This window comes from Zonotrichia leucophrys, chromosome 2, assembly GCF_028769735.1.
Source record: "Zonotrichia leucophrys gambelii isolate GWCS_2022_RI chromosome 2, RI_Zleu_2.0, whole genome shotgun sequence".
Lineage (NCBI taxonomy): Eukaryota > Metazoa > Chordata > Aves > Passeriformes > Passerellidae > Zonotrichia > Zonotrichia leucophrys.
In genome coordinates, this window is record NC_088171.1 from 66,357,216 (window position 1) to 66,377,686 (window position 20,471).

At 38.6% G+C, this 20,471-nt stretch overlaps 1 protein-coding gene across 1 annotated transcript in view; it reads left to right on the forward strand.

The window, feature by feature from the left end:
* LOC135442918 (uncharacterized) overlaps positions 1 to 20,471 on the forward strand; it is a 150,186-nt gene that overhangs the window by 111,954 nt on the left and 17,761 nt on the right. Inside the window, exons 8-10 of the mRNA XM_064703195.1 lie at positions 8,440 to 8,526; positions 11,752 to 11,835; positions 16,381 to 16,553. Of these exons, the coding sequence (XP_064559265.1) occupies positions 8,440 to 8,526; positions 11,752 to 11,835; positions 16,381 to 16,553 (344 nt within the window). The remainder of the gene's footprint in view (positions 1 to 8,439; positions 8,527 to 11,751; positions 11,836 to 16,380; positions 16,554 to 20,471) is intronic.

The following is a 20,471-nucleotide window of genomic DNA, read 5'->3' on the forward strand; positions in this document are numbered from 1 at the left end:
AAGGCCCAAGTCATTGTAAATTGTCTGCACCTGCCCCCAAAGGACCTAATTCACATATGTTTGTGCTTTTTCAATTTTTTTTCTCCCATAATAGAATATGTTCTAGAAATAAGAGTTTGCGAACTCATTCTTGTTTGCAAGAAGTTTATTAAAATTTTTGGTATTTTTGTTTAGAGAGTTTTTCACATTTTGAATTATGTTGGTGGGAGCTATTCTTGTGACTCCAAGTGCAAGGCTCCTGCATCCTTTGTTTGTGGGGAAACTGAGGCAGAGCACGAGACTTCTCTGTTGTCACCATCAACAGAGAAGGCCTTTGACAGAAATAAAAGCTCTGATCCTTAGTCCATTCCTCGTTTCATTAGGCTATTCCATACTGTTCTATTCTCTATGATGGACAAAATTCCAGATTTTATCATCATTGGTAGCCTGTTGTTCAGGACTAGGCCACTGAGTAACTCTTTGCTCTTCATCATCAGTGATGTCCTGGTGCTGTTGTTAAATGTTATAATGACCCAGGGGAACTGCCTGACTATTTACTCAGATTAATCTCCTGATTTTTCAGCCAACTAATTGGTTTCTATCCTATTTTCTCTTCTGGATTCTATGCTGACTTTTTGCTGATTGCTGCCATCACCTTCATTTCTTTCACATATTACTTGTGAAATTAAGTTCATCTAGCAGCAGCCTTGTAGTTGCCAAACTGCAATTTTTTTTATTTATTTCTTAAACCACTCAGTTTCCTTGTGGCTAAATCCAACCAACCCTTCTGCCTTTCTCCCCCTCATCAAACATTGAATTGCAGAGATTTTCATGATGGCCATCCCAATGGAAGGTCTAATAGATAATTTACCCTGGGAAAAACATTAGGGATTGCATCACCCAAATCTTCAAGAACCTGTGTCCACCACTTTCCTCAGTTGTCAGACACTTGATCTCAAGGTGAGCCAAAATCAGTTTTTCTCTTTTCTCCGGGGGGGTTTAGACACAAAATACTTTGTAGAGTGTCCTAAAGTTCAGGCTGGTAAAGTCTCTGCCCAGTAAAGAGCTTCCAGCAAACTGTCATGACAGGAACACCAAACTTCCAGGAATTATTCTATCTTTGTCTGACAGCAGAAGACAAGGTCAATTTCTCAACTTCAAATGGATGATGTATGTTACAAGCAATCCCTGGACACAGGACTACATTACTTAGCATTTTATCGTAGGCCCATAAAGCAGATGTTATTGTATTTTAGCACTCAGTACATTTTTTTTCCTCAGCTGCTGTCATCAGAAAAAGTCCAAATGCCTTATATCAGTTTGTGCTTTTTAGTGTTCATCACAGTGATACAAAGATTTGGTCTAGCCTGTGCTGAGAAGAGCCCTGTGAGATGGCACTGCTTACATTGCCACAAGACAGGTAAAATTTCCAGCCCAACCATACCGAGAGAATTTATGTCAGATCAAATTAGAATGTGATCTTTCTTTGGTGTCAACTGCACATGCAAGCTGCAGAATCCAGGAACGAGGCTTTTTGGGCATATTCCCACTGCATGGCCTGCCTTGTAGCTGGTGGCTGTATAAGCACCTTTGGACACTGTGGTACTCTGTGGCTTTTGCAAGGAAAATAAAGGAAATACTAATGGTGTTCTCCTGTATGCTGTGCACTTGTAAACGGTTTGAGGCAGTCGGACCCTAAATATTGATGATTCAGGTTAAAATTGTCTCCAGATGACAAGAAGTATTAATTTTTTTCCCTATTATCCCCAATGCACAAATCTTTTTTCAAAACTAGATTATCTCCTAAAATAAAGAAGCTCTAATTAATTCTACCATTTTATCTGCAACAGGCACTGTTAACATCTCATATCATGCTCCAATAAATTTGCCCACAGAGATTAACAACATCTGAGGGAGGAAAGAAAGGGAAAGAAAAAATGGAGGCAAAGAAAGCCTTTTCAGCTGAAGACCAGGAACTGTTCTTCTAATTAGCCCAGGTACAGAATGGCTTTAGCATGGCTATACTGCTTCTGGGAACAAATTAGTGTCTGCGTGGATCTCTGCTGCATCACCTCCAAGCTGCAGAGCTAGGCTGGGCGTACCTAACACAGTGCTGCACATGTCCTACAGGGAAAATCCCGCTGTAAAGTAGAGCATCCTTGCTCCTTATCAAAAGCTAAAGTAGGGACAAGCCTTTGCTAAGGAACAGTTGCTGACAAAAGTTGTTCAAATATGTCGGGACAACATAAGGCCATTCTTGTTCAAGAATGTAACCAGGCAAGACATTGATATAGGAATACACAGACAAAAAAGCTTTGTGAAAGAGCTAGGTAGGATATTAGATTGCTAAAAGTATCAACAGCTGCACTGAGTTCAGTCTGTTTATAGAGAGCTAGAGGCTGACACTTTTTGAACAGGGTCTAAATTTATTCTAAAGAAGTGTTAGGATGAGACATTGGAGAGACAGCAAACACAGGTGAAAAAATAGGCATCTACTGTAAATTTATGTTTGTGCTGCATGTGAAGGAAATGGGAGCTTGCAACACTGCTGATTTGTGTTGGACAAAGTGATTTGCATAAAGGATGGGACCAGAAATATGAATCAAAACCGTACTTTTTTTTTTTTCCTTAAACAATGGCAAAGTTTATATCTAATAATTCAAGTTCTTTGTATGTGGTTCCATGCTTTCTGATTCCAACAGGGACTTTGAAATGGAAATGCCAAACTTGGTATGCAGGGCATGATGGATCACCATGTATGCATAGGAATAAAAGGTTGTCATTGGAAGTAATTTTGCGTTGAATTACACAATGTGTAATCCAATTGAAATCAGCAGAACGGCACAAGGTGTAATGTAGTGTGCAAAACGTGATCCATTGCATGCAATTTTAACAGGGATACTGCAGCACTCATCTAAGTAATGTGCTAAAATTGAATTTGTAAAAGGTAGGGGAGAAGAATTGTGAAGAATGGATGCATTTTATAATTGGGAAAATACTTTTTCAGAATGTGATGAAATATATATTTTTAAGGCTAATTTATTACACTAGGAAGTTGTTTGCTTTGTAATGGTCCTGTCAGATCCTCATAATTTGGCAAGTTACCCCACTGGCATAGAATGAGACCAGCCAAGCCTGCCAGCCTGGGAGAACTTAGTATCCATTTTCCCCATTAACTTGCATCACATTATCTAATACTGTTCCTAAAAGAATTCCATCATCATCATGATGAGTAAATCTTTTCCTCATGCCCTTGACCAACTGTGTTCCTCAGGAAAAGTAGCAGGTCTCACACTGGCATCCCTTGGTACAGTGCCCTCTGTTGCCTGCAAGAAAATAAAAAAGGGGAAAACAACTAATTTCCATGCTGTATTTTTGTTTAAACAGCAGAGAAGATGGTAAGTAATGCAGGACTGGAGCTGGGGATAAAAAATTGTGGGTGCCATGAATACGATGTGGTGCTTTTCAGGGGTCAGGGCAGGTGCAGCACCGTCTGCACTGCTCAGCCTCAGGAACTGCCCCTTCACTAGCGTCCCATCAAAGCTGACAAGTGAGTTTATTCAAGGCTTGGAATATGAACATTTAGACACAGTTATCTGATTTCCTCATTACCTATGGTGTCTGCTGAGGATAAGGGGAATGACACGCAATACCTTTAATTTTTTTTTTTAATTGGGAAGTTTCCTGGTGTTAGTAGTGTTTAACGAGCTGTGTCTTCAAGAGAAAATCTAATGTCCAGTCACTGGTGAAATGCTTTTCAGTATGAAGGTGCCATTAACATGCAATTTTTTATTGAGTACTATTAATGAAAATTAGAAATTCTATGTAAAAATCCCTACCACTCTTCCATATATTTGATACTCTGGAATAAAATTGCACCCTCAGGAATCTTATTTTAGATCTACATAAAAAATATTTCTTTATACATATAATATAGAAAATAATGTTAGATATGTATATCTCAAATGGACATGAACTGAGGTAAATGTGACCAATATCCTGAGTCAGCAATAATAATTAAGAGTGCAAACTAAAAGTATAGCTTCTGATTAATGTTAATTCTTTTTTTTCTTTGAAAAAAAATGAGAATGGCAAGTAAACACTGCTTTATGGACTGCATATTAATTCACTATGTTCTACAAGATTGTAGTTTTATTCTTAGCATCTTCATAACATTTCGATATGAGTAATTCTAGCAACGCAAAATTTTGGAGTAAAATCTTAGATTTTTTTTCTTGTGAAAGTTTCATATTTTCCTACATTATTTTCCATTTTTAAGTCACTGCTGATATGAAGTAAGAACTTATAAATTCACTGGAAACTGATTCAGTTTTTCACTGTGCAGGAACTCCTACTATTTATGCACTTTTCATTGATGATTTTTCTTTGGTTCTTCATTCTGTGAAATTCTTTTTAAATGAAAGGCTTCTTTCTCCTCTCTTATTCTTCAATCCTTTTGAATGGTTTTTTTTTAGAGTTCTTTATAGATTTTTTCAAAGTACAAAGTAGAATAAAAGGCTCAAATAAGCAACTCGTAGATATCAAACTTTATCAATGTAGGGTCTGAATCATGATAACAGGTGGGTGGGACTGCTAGTCACATAACCCATCATGACCTGGAGGAAGGCTAAGTGAAGTAGCTGGAAATGCTGGAAGTGGGACCCTTGCTTTGCCTTCCTTCTAATCCCAAGTCTTGATTCTTCCTGGCCAAGCTGAGGAGGTCACTTTTTTTTTGAGGACAATGAAGTCTGACCCTGGGACACTGCTTTGGCTCTCATAAAGAAGTGGGGAAATACATCATCACAGAGCCTTCAGTCTGGGCCGCCCAAAGGGCCTTGTCTTCTAAGTAAAATGAAGATTATCCCCAGGGAAATAAATCCAGTTCTGTTGAATGGAGAATGTGAGTATTTGCTCTGCTCTTCCCTAATAGGAATTGCAGCTGAAATCAGTGCTTTAAGTCAGGCGTGGAAAAGGAGGATTACTCTTTTCCATTCCCAGCTGCACCACTATGTTTCAAAAGCACTTTGGGTCAAAATGCTGTCTCAGGCTGGAATTTCATCTTTCCACAATGCCTGTGTCTTATTCTATCTGATGCAAAAAGCTTCTAGGAGTTGCCTTAGTAATGCCCAGTAATGTTCTCCCAAGTCATTGGTAGACACTTGTTGACCACACTGCTGTTGGAAAAGGGACTTGTTGCTTATCACGGCAAGTTTGTGCAGACCATACTGTCTGCATACTGTCTTCTAAAGAAAGATGGCTCATGCCAATTTTTTTTCTTTTATCTTGAAAATCAAGCTTCATTCTTGTTTATTCAAGCTTTTAGTAGTCAGTCATCTGGCTATTGATAATTCCTTAATTTTTACTTTAATTGGGAGGCACTTAATGAATCCAACAGAGTTTTGTCTATTCTTTCATTAAATTAAAAACCTAGATCAGTAATACAACATAAATGGAGTAATGGCCTGTTATCCAAATTCCGTGCTATACCTTTCATGTGTCATTGATATGGACTACCTGATCTCTCTGCAGAGCAGAGGACAACATAGAAATTCAGCTTAGTCATGCCTTTCCTGTGTGGTATTCTCAGGACATAGATGGCATAATTGACTACAGACATCTTAGTTTAACAGCCATCTTTTAAGTTTCATCCAGTCCTAGTAATTCGTGTACAGTCCCATGGGCTGTATCCAAGGATTATGCTAATTTTATTAGCAACTCCTCTTCCTTTAATTAAACTGTACAAATTCCCATCTGGTCACTGTTGTGCCAACACCCTTCTTTCCTTTTTTATTTTAATATATAGATAATTTGTGGGTTTGCATTTCAATTCTGATTTCCTGAATTATCCATTGTGTTGTCCACATGAAATAACACAATTTTTAGGGGTGAACTGGACTTCAAATTGAGCTAATGGGTTTGAGGGAATCTCTGGATCAAAGCAAAGATCCAAGTTTCTAAAGTTGGCCAGGTCTTTTTGGGAGCAGGTTGTCAAAGTATATTGCCCTGTTGAAAGCACCAACATATATGGTGCTGTTCAAAACACCTACAAGCAAGCTCTGTATTAACATTTACTGTGTTTATACCACAAAGCAGAGCAATGTGAATTCCTCAGTGGACTGTTAATTTACATGTTATACACTTTCAAATATTTCCAAAAGCAAATGTGAAATGATTAGTAATCTGTTCACATGCTCACAAAATGTTATTAGCAAAATGCCTTGGGCAGTGTGTTATGTTGACTAAAATTGATAATTTTGTATTTTAAAACTAAAGCAACTCCCACTGCCCCTGAATAATTTTAGGGCCTGCCCAGAGCCTAGATCTTCTGGTCACACCACTTCTCAAGGTGTGTGTTGAGCTGAGGGGGTAAAAAAAACCAAGAAAACCCACAAACAACAACATCCCCCATCCAGAGCAGTGACCTAATGTTTGATTGATTCAGCTCTTCTGAAAGCCTCAATTAAAGTTTTCTGTGGAGTCCTGCATTTTAAAATGCCTTGTTATCTATAAAATCACTGTGAGGAGGTGATTCTGTTGTTTACCACTTGTTCTGCTTATGTAAGTTTTAAAGTGTGTATGTTGCTCTAAAGAAATCAAGCCTGGTGGTTCTTTTTCCTTCTGCATAAATGTCTGTCACCAGCTGTGTGTGGTTCTGACCGAGCCAAAGCCCTGGACAAAATATGTCATACTCCTCAAAATGTTGAGGTTGTTATTTTTTTTGAGGAGGACCAGAGAGCAAGCTATTTAATGGTATTTGTTAATGTATCTCTTTTTTTTTTTTTTTTTTAATAATGGTTTCCATTCTGCCTTGCAGATGCAAATATAACATGACACTTCCTTCTAAATACCAATTATTCTGTCCAGAAGAGTTGCCCAAAAGTCTACTCCTCAAAGTTTCACAGCAGACTCACATGGGATAATAAAATTCCACAAAGGCTGTTGTGATAGTCAGATTGTGCAAAAAGCCTGTGCCATAGCCGAGTATTGTTTGCATGGGTGCAAAACATGTGCCAGCAATTTACATTTACAGCTATGAAGTAATTGAATAAAGAAATGCATCATCATTTTCTGTTTTAGCACATAGGTGAATTATTTTACCAACTTGGGAAGGGGTGTTCATATAACATCATGGTGCTTTGTGCTAGAGAAAAACAATTACAGTGAATAAGGTAGAATGGCTCTGTTATTGCAGTACATAAGACTTTGATTACATACTGCCAAGATTCATACCAGCCTAGTAGTTGTTGACAGATAAAGTAACAAAAATGAAACTCATTTATTTTTTCTTTATTGAGACCTCAAGGTAAAGCAAATTTTCAGTTCTTGTACTTACTACATTGAAGGAACAGAGACTGACAGTCAAAATGTGCCAGTCCAGAAATATAAATTAAACCTAGTTTCATATCAAAGTTTCATTTAGTCTCTGAAAGGGAGCTGCTTCTTGGATTATTTTTGATCCTAAAAAAAATACACTGTAGACAACAGTAGTGTATCTTGAAAGAATTAACCCCCTCATGCATTTAGCTTTTATGTATTTTCCAGGATATGCAACTATGTCTATTTAAGCAATTAAAACATTTGTTATGGACTTAATTATTTTACTTCTTTTCCCCCTGTTTAATAACAATTTACAGTGTTTGCAAACCCAGTGAGCATGTGGATGTTTTTAACAGAGTGTAGCATTTTCGCTGAAGAAAATACATATTTTGAGGAAAAAATTTCTTCCCTCCCTGCTTGTGTAAAGAAAATTCTTCTGGCTTTTACCATCAGTTCTTCCAGGCAGCTAGATGCTGTATTATTTTATGATAATTCTAACAAATGATTTTTAATAAATTTGTTTATTTTCTGAAGAACAGATAAAAGTAGCTGTTAAAATAGTCAAGTACTAAAATGAGTGGGTTTATCCCATCAAAACTGTGGATTAGTTACCTAGTCCAACTGAACATAATTGCTGGTCAGATTAATGAGGCGGTATCCTGGTATCTCCTCCGTAATTAAACACTTCTCTGGTTCAATACAGTATTAAAGATGCACCAGACGTTGAAATCTCAGTGGTGAAATTTAAAACTGTTGAAATTGGAGAGGTCAGCTGTGAAATACAAATTCCTTTGCAGTATGGAAAATTCTCTCGTACGGTGTGTTTCAAGAATAATTTGACTTATATTGGGGATGCTGTATTTGTAGAAATGTTTCTTATCTTTCTGCCATCTAAATGTGAGAATTATTTTTCATTAGTTCTTGAGAAAAAGTAACATAAAGTGCACTTGTTTCCACAATTACCTTCTCTGACCTTTCACAAGATGATTGCAGTACCAGTAGGCTTAGAGGACTTGTTAAAAAAATTAAGCTTGTAAAGTAGCAAAAAATGCCCCTTTGCTTGCTGGTGTCGATTTCAAAATTAACATTTTAGTTCATGTGCTTCTAATAATCGCTGACCCTTACTTCATGTGCTTTCCACAGGAAATGAATACAGCAGAAATTACTTTGACCCATTGATGGGTGAGGAAATAAACCCAAGGCAGTGTGGGATGGAGGTCAGTGAGGAAGGTGAGGCAGAATTAAGTATGTAATTTTGGTGTCAGAATATTCTTTTCCATTCATGAAAATGAGGTGTCAGAGATCACATATGCAGTTCTATTTAAATATTGAGGTTTACAATTTAAATTCTAAGCCTTAACTGCTCTGAACAGGATAGCCAGAGTACACAGACTTTGATCAAGGACAGTGAGTTAATGGGCAGGTAAAAATGAACCTGTTCTGTATTCACTCTGCTACTGTAACAAAATTAAGCACACTCCGTGAGCGTTTTATACACCATGTTCTTTTTAATTAATGAAGTTAGTCCAGAACTGAGCGCTAAGCTCTAGCTTTTTCACAATCCTGCTCCCAAAGTCCTCCTCGGACAGCAATTTTATTACAGAGTTGAATGTGTGTTTGCCTAACAGAAGGAAACCCCAGAGTTAGTAAAAGTGCGCGAGGAGGCTTTTTTGGTTTTCTTTTTTGCCAGTTTAGGCGAGATATTTAGCTTTGCTCTTTGTGGGCGATAACAACCGGTGGGAGGGTGTGACTCCGCAGAGCTGGAAGAGCAGAAGTTATGCATAGGTATGAGAGAGATTAACCAGGAGGTATTGTCTAGCAGAGGAAATTCTCCTCTGCTGTCACGGCTTTTAGATAAAAAGGGTGGGAACGGGCCTGCCTGAATTTGCATGGACTTAAGTAAGAGCATCATCATGGTAATGAAGTGCTTAGCTATGCACTGAGTGCTTTGGCCCGGCTCCTGTTGCTAAGCACTAACAAGCCGAAAGCACGCAAGAGCCAGCTCTCCTGTTTTACCTTGCTAGCCCTTGGCTTCTCTAGAGCCTGTGCTTATTTCTACTGCAGAGACCCTCTAGGTGCACAGCTGTAGTCAGATCTAACAAACAGTTATCTGTTGTGTCTCAGAGTTGTTCACTTCTGAAAGTCATGAGAAACTCTGAGCACACATGGAGGTTTTAAAACTTTGAGACAAAAACTTGTGTGATTGAAAAAAGCAGGCTCTGTTGCATATAACTGACTTGAATTTCTGTGTTCTGGTGAAAAAAAAAATCAAGGTTGATCAAGGCTGAGTTATATCTAATCCAAATTATTTCCCCATTCATTGTGTAGAATAGCAGTGTAATATCCTGGAAGTCAACTTCTGGCTCAGAGTTTTTAAAGGAAAGACTTTTTTCCTGTTGGTTCTGCCTTGTTTCATCTTATGAAAAGGCTTTATGAGTCATGATCTGCTTCATAACCAGAGAATGAAAAGCAGATTAGATTTATGTATCTGTGCATGTATGCCTGAAATCATGTACGGACAGAGCGGTATAAAGGATAAGGGATATACGGAAATACAGTTCTCGTTGGGAGGAAATGTTCTCTAGACTGTGTTGAAGAGGCTGAGTGATAAACTTAGTCATAAATGCTGATTTTGTATTGTGTGGTGGGGGTTTATTTAATTTAAAATTTGGAACAGGCTCTTAGTCCATAGACTTCCAGGGTTTGGATTGGAGAGATGGTTTTAGTCAATATCATGCTAAGCCTGAGGTCCATGCATGAAGAGCTGTTTTTTGGTGGCCCCCCTTTGTCTCCCTGGCAAAAATTTTGCTCAAATGTTCGGATAACTCTTGCTTATTAAAAGTCAAATAGCAATAGTGCCAGCCTCAGGTTGGCTGTGTGGACCTCTGTAGAGCAGTTATAATGCTACATTTACCAATACCTCTGCCAAGAGCAAAACATTTACCTTGCAGATATTGAAAAGGTGCCTGGACATGGTCCTGGGCACCTTGGCTCTTTTTAAGCACGGGAAACTGGACTAGATGGACTCCAGAGGTGCCTTCCTACCTTAAGCAGTCTGATTTGTCAGTACTTACAAACCAGGCTCACTGTCTGTCTTCTTTTTCCTTGAAGAAGTGTTAAATTTGTGGAAGTGTATTTGTATGTAGTGGATGGATTAAAAAAAGATGGTCAGAACTAAAGCTTGGTCCTGCATGGTCATCCCTTGATTGGAAACCATACTGGTTTACCTCTTCTTTACAGGTTCTCATGAGCAAGAGACAAAACTAGAAAAACATGAAGAAATCAGGGCACATGTTGAAGTCAGACTTTTAGAACTTTAGGAAGCCAGGCTCAATGACCAAAGAGAATATCTGGTGAAAAGCAAATCTTCAGCCACTAACTATTATCTAATGGGTTATTCTCTGAGAATTAAGCTATTGGCAATTATCTTTCCTATATTTGATAAATTAGATTTGTTCTGGAAATTTGTATGAGTTCATAACGCCATGAGAGCAAACAATGTACCACTATGGATTTGCTTCCCCCCTTGACAAGGGAACGTTTCAATGTTGCAAGCTAAAAGAAAAGTAAGAGATTCTACACTTTCAGAAGAGCTTGCAGAAGCCACTACCTTCTTTGAAAGATCCGTGTAATTGAAAAACTTGCCTCTGAAATTTCATGGGAAAAAGAAATTTATTCTTTGAGATTCTATTGAGCACTTAAAAAAGAGCCACCCAAATTTGCATGTAGCTGTACTTCAATCTGCCTTATGCATTTCTTTGGTCTTCTTCTGCCTGTCTTCACTGACAACTTAGAGAAGTCAGGGTCTGGGAGATCTGGAGAGAAAATGGTCCCAATTGCTCATTTCTTCCTTGAATGTAGAACCTTTAAGTAATTTTTTTTTCCAGGTCTCATGGAAAAGGGTAAGTGTGCAATTCCTTTGCTGCTTTTAAAAATCTGCAGATATTACTGAAAATTTGAATGACTGACCAGCCACAAATTCAAAATTCATAGAGTGTTGTAATGACTATACATATTAGATAATGTGTTAGTAATTTCTAGTGAAGATCCAAAATCACATTAGAATAAATTGAGTATTTTGATTTTCATTAAGAGTCAAATATAATTCATCTGGCAATCTGAATATAAACAGTCATTTCAGCTGCTCTACTAGCAGAATTTATAAACCAGTTTCAGTCCAGATCAACATATAATGTTGCCCATCATTTAAAAGTATATGACTATATTTTTTATTTTGAATTGTCTTGCTTCAAACAAGTGACTGTAATTTTATTCTGAGCTATGAAACTAGCACTGTAAAAACTATCTTCAAGTGTCAAAGGGCTTCCTAACTTTTGTATTTTTATATCTTTACTTTCAATTTAAAATAGTACTTCCTGAAATATTACTGATATTTCTGAAAGAAATTATTGTTACTGAAAGAAACTATAGCTGTTTCGCTGTTGTTTTTTAAAGATCCTGTGAAATTTGATGAGCAAATCCTTTACTCTAAACTGATGAAGCTTCTAGATGAAGAAAACAAGATGCTGGACTTCCAAGGTAAATAACAAAGTCAATTGCATAAAGAAAAATAAAACTCTTTTGAGTCTGCATGTGGGGAGGAGAGAGGGTAATCCATCCCCTTGAACTCAGAAGTCAAAGGGATGATGATTTTAATGCAATTCTGTAAGGTCTTTTTCTCCAAATGTTTTTGTTTTGTGTCATGTTTATGTGGTTTTAACTGTAACTTAAGTGGCGTGCTTTCTCTAGATTGCTTCACTGCATGTTGAATTCCACACTTAAAAAAGAAGGCTGGAAATATCATTGCTTATGTGTTCAAATCTAGAAATGGAAATCCTTTTGTAGGATTTCCTACAAAAGGCAATTAGTCTGATGCATGGGTCATGTTACACTGTTTCAGGTTATCTATACAAGAATTTACGCTAACAGACGAGTAAGAAAGTGTTTTCTGTGGCTCTCTTAGAAAATACAAATTGATGCTCCATCTACAGTAAAAACAATTAAGTATATGAGATTTCTTCACCTCAAGCGAACAGTCATTTCTTTACCTCAAAGAGAAACTTTGATTTCACTCATTTTTAAGGCATTTAAGGCATTACTTAAAACCTGGTTGATTCATGAGACCTTTACCATCTTAGCCTTTACACAAGGCCCATGTCTGCTGCTCTCCTCTGGTTCATCCCAGGAGAAGTGATGTTTGCACGAGCCCAGCTCAGACCCATCCTTGTATTTCTTGCCTATCCACCCTCTCCTTTTTCAGCAGTTGTCTTTCTTGCAAAATTATTTTGTATCCTTTGTGTCTGTATGAGGCTTCCTGTTGTATTTCAGCAGTACACGGGCCTACTTTGTCAGAGAGACAGAGCAGGCCGTTGCCTACGGCACTGGAGCTCCAGGAGCTGCAACTTGTTTTATGACTATTTAGTTTATAAGCAACTTTGTTCTGGAGGAAGCAAATGTTTTCATTTGCCTACGGTTGCAAAATCTCTTGAACTGGCAATGGTCATATCAGTAACATCTTTGAAACCCATTTTATCTCATTTAAATGCAAGAAGAAAAAAGTGCAGCCATCACAACTAAATTCACGCAGATAGTTTAAGCAAAAACCTTTAACTTATTAGCATTATCTCAATTGTTCTACGTTAATGTCAATTCTGGGACAAGAAAATGCATCAGCATGTGTGTCTCACTCTCCATGTGCACGTCAGAGTCCCCCTGTGCAGGCGTGAGCGCAGCAAATGGGGGACGCACTGCAGGCCCCTGCTGTCGTGTGTCTCAAGCTGTGGCTCGGTGCTTTTATTTCTTAAAAGGGCCATGATGGGTATCAGAGCTAGTCCTGTGGGTGAAGCTGCACACGGTTCTAGCTGAATTTATTACTTATCTTTGCTTGGGTGAAGCAATTCCAGAAAAAGAGATTTTCCTGGGGACGTGAAGCTTGTGCAGTTTCCACCTCTGTGCATATATCAGGGTGTATTTATTTCTGCCTGTGTTTTTCCCTCCCAGTATTTGAACCAGTTGGTCACTTCCAACCCTTTTTTTTTTTAACAGGGAGCAAGTCTCACAGGTATGACTTCCCTACCAGTTTTATGGAAGTGGGCAGTTGAGCAGAGCAGACAAGCATTATTAATACCTCCACCGAAAGAAAAGCTAATATAGAGTTTGACCCTTATTAGCATCAGAAAAGCCATAGAAAACCAGGATTCATTTGGTTCCACTCTTATAGAACTGCTGCATTTCTTCATTTGGCCACTGAGCTGAAAAATCACGTAGTCATACATTCCTAATTAATAGATGATCCCCAAAGGAAAGGAAAGAAGATGGCTCAGAATTTATATAATTGTATATTTAAAGCATTTTGTGGCTGAATAACCTGTTGGTCACTCTTGTGGTATGTGTTATTTCATATTATAAGGCAACTTTAAAGGCAACATTGGTGGTTTGTTTTTAAAGATATAGAATACATATTTTTACCTTGCATTTTTGTCAATATGCAGTTGTGATTCATGAACAATTTAAGTGATGATATATGAATGCCATAAAAAGTAATTTCTATTATATTGTTCTTTGGCAAGAACCAAAAAATTGAAGTGCCAAGTTTTACAGAATTTTAGTTGTCTGACCCTGGTGCATGAACCTTCAGCACTGAATGTTTTTAGATACAATTTGTCCATTAATCCATGGTTTTCTAGACCAGGAAGCCAAAATTATTTTTCCATATGGAGTTTGTTGAAGCTTTATCAAACCCATCCTGAGGTGTACTCTGCTACTGAATGTACCCTTTAAATTATCATCTCAGTATATAAACTGCAGCTATCTGGATGGACAAATGCAGATAGCAGCAAGTAAATGAAGGAACAAGCAGTCAAGCTAATACTGGAGAGATTGTTTTAATTACAGTCCAGCGTCTGCAAATACAGCCTGTGCTGAAGTGATTTAAGCTACAAGGAAAGCATGACTCTCAGAGTTATGTACATCCAAAGCAATGAAAATTTTGATGCCCATGCTAACAACTTCAAGCAGGAAGTTTTTAATTAGTTTAGCAATTCATTAATGAATTTTCAGCCATTTTATACTCTGTGAACAAAGTAGTAGAATTTTTGACTCTGACTACTTTTGTAGAGTGAGGATTTGGTTGCTTTTCTTTTGGTCAAGTATTGCTCTGGAGCAGGACCTCAGTCCTCCAACCCATGATCAGTTCAAGCAAGGACCAACCTGATGCTGACCAAGTTTGAGAAGTTTCTTTGCAAAGACACTGCAGAAGGAGCAGATCAGCTGAACTAACCCTGTTCTCTCCTTGTTTCCAATGCAGAAAAATTAGCAACTGTGCTTAAATGAGCATATGTATCTTTTAATCAAATATTTCTCAAATCTAAATTGTAATTTATCACATTATTTTTCAGAGTTGCTTCCCATTAAAAGGCTTTGAAAATGCTCGTTTCTTTTGCTCTTTTTTGACAAAATTTATGCTGAGTCCAGTGTCTTCCACCAAAATTGAGTAAACTTGATATGATTCCTCACAAAAATAAGAAACACAAAAAAGAAAAAGTATATTTTGATGAATTGCTTCATGTTTATCTTTCTGAACCAAATAGTTTTACTCCCTTTTTGACTCTAGCTCTATCCTGAATCTACTGACTTCCCAGGATGTAAACTTGCAGTGCTCCTGTGAAAGCAGTAAAGCAGCTGATTTATACCAGCTGAGCATATGGCCTGTTGTGTACAGCACAGCGTCAAGGGGAACAAGAGATGCTCCATCTTCTGCTTTTGGCAATGTTTCTTTTTCCTGTGCTTCCTGGGTTTTCTCTCTCCTAGCCAAACCCTTAATGTTACAGTAAATTTAAATGTAAATATTGTTTTGTTTTTGCAGTTAATAGTTGTAGGTCAAATCACTTTTCATTAGGTTTGTAAAGTGCTACATGAAGGGATGTGTACCCTAAGGTAATGGTTTGAGTTGTTTATATCTACTGTACATTTCCCCCAACATGATTTTGAATTGTATCCTGTTGTAATTAAATAGAAAACCCACCCTACTTCCTGTGTGTTGGTGGCACTGAGGTGATTTAAGTACTCGGGAGGCTTAACAATTAAAGTCATTAAACAATAAGCAGTGAGCAAAACTGGAAATGTTAATAGCCTTAGTTTTATCTTTCCTTTTCTGGTCTTCATTAGAGAATGAAAGACTTCAAAGGAGGCTGAGGGAAAAAAAAACTCTCTTTTAACTGCTTTCATGTTGTAGGATGGACAAAGAGAAGCAAATAACTAGATATGGCAATTTCTTTAAGAGATAGGCACAGAGAACTATAAAAGCTTACACACAGAAATATGAAGCAAGATAGATAGATGTGAGCAATCTGATATCTGTTATTTTTAAATGATCCTAATGTGGAGACATGAACAAAAATAGTTGTTATTACTTATGATCCAAACTAGTATTAGTACTACAGCAGACATCGATGAGAGGATCTAAATTTTTTTTAACATAGCATGATCAATTAAACTGAAAAAAGACCAAGTTTCTCTTTAAGGCTGATTATGAATGAGATTTTTATTTATGTGGTGCATGTACCCTTTTATTCTGCATATGTTACTGTAGTGAAATCGGGGGAGTGTTGTGGGTGAGAGGAGAACTGGACCCAGTTAATTAGACAGGAGCTGCACGCATACACCTAGGGAAAGGAATCCAATCGTTTGTGATGAGTTGAAAGGAAGATGAAATGCTTGATGAGGCTTCACCTAAAACTCCCATTCAATTGCAGTTATTACTCCTCTTCCACAGGAAGGAATGCTAAAGTTGTTCCAAATCCCAATCCCTCTAAGATTAACAGGTGAGCAAAGTGCCAGTGGAAATGTAGATCATGCCTTTTAAAAACTACGTAAGGAACAAGCTGCACATACTAATTTGTACCTGAATTTAGATGTTGCACTTGAGGACACTTTTTCTGGCACTGGCACTTGGCACCTGTCAGTTGTCTTACTGATGCTGTTCATACTTTAAGTGTTGGTGGGCCAAACATGCTAACTGAGAGGGTAGTAACCAGTGAATGAGCTCCCATTTGCTGAGAGATAGTCTGCCACTTTTGTTTCCAGCAGCCCGTGTCGTCAGTGAAGATTTTCCGGACGCTGTAACGCCTGTCAGCTCCAGTAAGGCATGTGACCTTCACAGGGAGCTTGAAGATGAAGAGATTCCTTCATATATTGAACAGTTTGAGAGAGATGTTCAGAATGACATAATTCTGCTTGGCAGCTTTTCACTGGAACAGGTCAGAGTTAAGAACTATAAGACAATTTTATCACTTGCTTCATAACATGATGCTGGCTTGTTAACCTTGTACACCCCAATTCTATTTCTCTGCCTGGTGATACTTATATTGAAAGAGGAAAGGATAACCATTGTCATTGGCATGCTTTATGTGACTGGCACTTTGCTAAGCTAACAGCAGGACCTTTATCTTTGTCTCCATTTCAATATGAATAAAAATAGATTGCCTTCATGGCTTCTTTCCTAAATAGTGGAAGATCTCTGACTGCTATGTAGTAATATTGCAATTGAGTTTCAATCAAGAGACTAAGTCTAGGACATCTCTCTCTGCCACATTTAACAGAGGCTTATTCATCAGTGAGCAAGTTCGGATTGGAGCCCGGGGAGGATTTATGAAGCAATGTTCATTGTACGGAGGATAAGATTATTTCCCCATTATAAATCTGTTATGTTTGTCAGGGTGGCAGATCTTTCTAAGCTTTTTCTTTTTGTCATTCATGGCATGAAGAGACAGGTTCTGGTTCATGTTGACAAAGGCACAAGTTTGCAGGGCTGAAATGATACTTGTGGGCACCTAATGACCATTTGTCCCTTTGAAAAATTTCATACTAAGACTAGAGGACAGGAAGAGAGATTAATTGATGAATCTATCATTTTTAATTAGCAACATGAGAACAGCGCACTGGCTCTGATGGGCTTAAAATAGGCTATCCAGTGACTGATGGTGATCTAAGCTTTCTTTTATTTTCAGGGGAAGTTTTTAGATTTTTTTTTTCCCACTGCAGGACTAAACCTTATCATTGCCTTCTGCATGATGGTGAGGGACACAATTCTCTTCCTTACTGCTTTCCTCTAAATCCTGTAGCTATATTTCATTCCTTGTGACTTTTTTATAGCTGTATGCATCATGCATGGAAGGTGGTACGGGTAATACTGTTCAGAGAATGTGAAATGGAAAGGAACTGTGAGGGAAAAGGACTCAGATGGTACTAAGAGCCTCATCTGCCTCAAGGGACTGATGGAGAATGAACCTAGGAATAGGTGAACAGAAAGTGCTGCACCTTTCCAGAAGATTATAATGTGTTGAGAATTGGCACTTTAACTATGTTTGGGGTATTCAGATGCCCCCAAAGCTTCATGGGACCTAAAGGAACACAAGAGATGTGTCAAAATTTTGTTTACCCTCCTCTGAACATGGTCACATGGCTGATCATCTTACTTGGAATCTTTTTGGAGGTGTTCAGCAGAGTTTGTTTCCTAGAAACAATCTATGTGGTCACCCCAAAACTATATTCTGCTTTTTAACTGACAACTACATGTGTAAATTTAATACAATATGATACAATAGTGCTTTTCTTCCTTATATTAGCCCAAAAGAAAGGGAATCCTCATTTAGTGGTATTGATCGAGCTGGTCTACCATGAGTTTTCAGAGAGGGACTCATTCTTTACTTTGCAACAAAGAGGTCTTGATTCCCTGTGTTTTATGTCCATTCCTCACACATCTCTAACTTCAGTATTTCATGCCCTGCTAGGGAATTTAGTCCCACTGACACAGTATTAGCTGTCACATCTGCATTCTGCAATACAGAGAGTAAGAAGAGGATCCCTGTAAAATCTGTATTGTCTTCTTGATCAGTGATCTGCTCATCCACCCCTTCCTTAAAAGACTACAGAAATGTTCAAACAGTCCCTTTGAACAGAAAATAGAAGAGCTGACATTGGAAGTAGATGCTGCAAACATCATGTCATTGTATTGGGTTTACAAATTTTGGTGTGGTGGAGGTGGCTATAGGGGTGGCTTCTATGAGAAGCTTCCAGAGGCTTCCGCCATGTCTAGCAGCTCCATTCCCTGGTGGCTTCAAGATCAAACACTGCCGAAGGCTGAGCCAATTAGAAATGGTAACACTTCTGTGATAACGTATTTAAATAGACTAAAAAAGCAGGCAAACTATTGCACAGCTGTAATTGTAGCCAGAGAAGAGCAGAGTGAGAATATGCGAGAGGAGCCGCCCTGCGGACACCAGGCAAGGTCAGTGGAGAAGGAGGGGGAGGAGGTGGTGGAACAGAGGTTCCCCTGCAGCCCATGGTGCAGACCATGGTGAAGTGGCTGCGCCCCTGAAGACCGGGAGGACCATGGGGACGCAGGGATCCACCTGCAGCCCAGGGAGGAGCCCACACCAGAGCAGGTGGATGCTTGAGAGGAGACTGTGATCCTGTGGGAGGCCCATGCTGGGACATGGTCCTGCTGGGACCTGCAGACCTGTGGAGAGGAACCTGTGCTGGAGCAGGTATCCTGGTAGGACTGGTGATCATGGTGGGGACTCACACTGGAGCAGCTTGTCCTTGAAGGAACGCGTTGTGTGAAAGTGTGACCCTGGAGCAGTTTGTGGAGAACTGTTGCCATGGGATGGACTCATGCTGAAGAAATTCATGGAGAACTGTGTCCCATGGGAGGGACCCCCAGCTGGAGCAGGGAAAGGACTCCTCTTCCTAAGCAGTGGCAGGAATAATCTGTTCTGCTTGATGGTCTGACAGTAGCCCCCATTCCCAGTTTCCCTGGGCTGGAGTGGGGGGAAGTAGAGCTGGGTAGGAGGGAGGGCTGGAAGGAAGGTGTTTTTAAGGCCTTAATTTTTTTCTCATTATTCTGCCCTGATTTTGTTAGCAATAAATTCAATTAGCATTTCTAATTCTATCCTGTTTTGCCAGTGAAGATTTTTAGCGAGCAATCTCTCCCAACCCTTATCGCAACCCATTAACCCTTCATTACATTTTCACTCCCTTGTCCTTCTGCAGAGAGGAGTGACAGAGGGCTTTGGTGGGTACCTGGCATCCAGCCACGGTCAACCCACTACAGTCATATTGTATTCCAAGACCTCTAGCAATAATGTGAGCATGCTAATTCTTGTTTAATTGATCTTATTTGTTCTTTAATGGACCTCTTTACTCTTTGATCCATGGGTATACCCCTGCAGCATTGCAGTGTTGATGCTTTTCCACAACAGCTACAGGTTCATTGTTAGACTGCTGCCATGGCCCTCAGAATCTGTTGCTGCTGACTTTGGGATTCTTCCAGCTTTTGTTCCTTGAACGTATGTTTATTGGTTTGTAAAAGTCTTTAATTTTGTGCATGGCATTTATTTCTTATTCAGTAGAAAGACCCTTCCCTTCTCTCTGCAGGTTTAGTGAGTAGCAGATGTACTTTAGCCAGCATAATTTATGATTAGTTAATTTAATCTGCCATAATGACATAAAGTGAGCCTGAAACAAGCTTCTATCAATTTTGCCATTAGAGGTAGCATAATATTTTCAAATGTCTACAAAACTGAGTAATTAACCCTTGGGCTGGATAAAGGAGTCTAACAGACATCTCCCTCACATTCCTTTGTTTTGACAAAATGCAAAAAAACCTATGGGAGCCCAAGGGTTAAAAATACCAGAGGAGATTTTACAGTATGTGAGACTGGTTTTATAAGTGAGGTTCAGAAACACACTTGAGTTGCTGCTGTTTCTTTTTAAGCTGCCAAAAATTCTCTCCAATGAGGCACCTGATTTACTCTGGAGCATTGCTGAAAGTGTTGGCATGAAAAGGATAGCTATATATCAACTATCTATCCCTTAGTTTGTTGTTTTTCTCTGCTTTGTAGCATTACAAAAAATGGGTGACTTTTTTTTTAAACAGCAGCCCTGTGCGCGAGATGACCATGATTCAAAGCTTTTGAAAGGGCAGATGCATTTCTCAAAATAATATTTTTTGGAAAAAGGGTTCATGTTAGATTTTAGCTCTGGAACTTTAGGCTGTGTTGTTTCTTGCTTCATGTTCTGTTTTGTAAATGCAGAAAAAAGAGCTGAGTTTGGCAAGAAATGCATAAAGGGAGATCTGATAGATTCTTGCAAAGAAAGCATTAAGCAGATGTCAA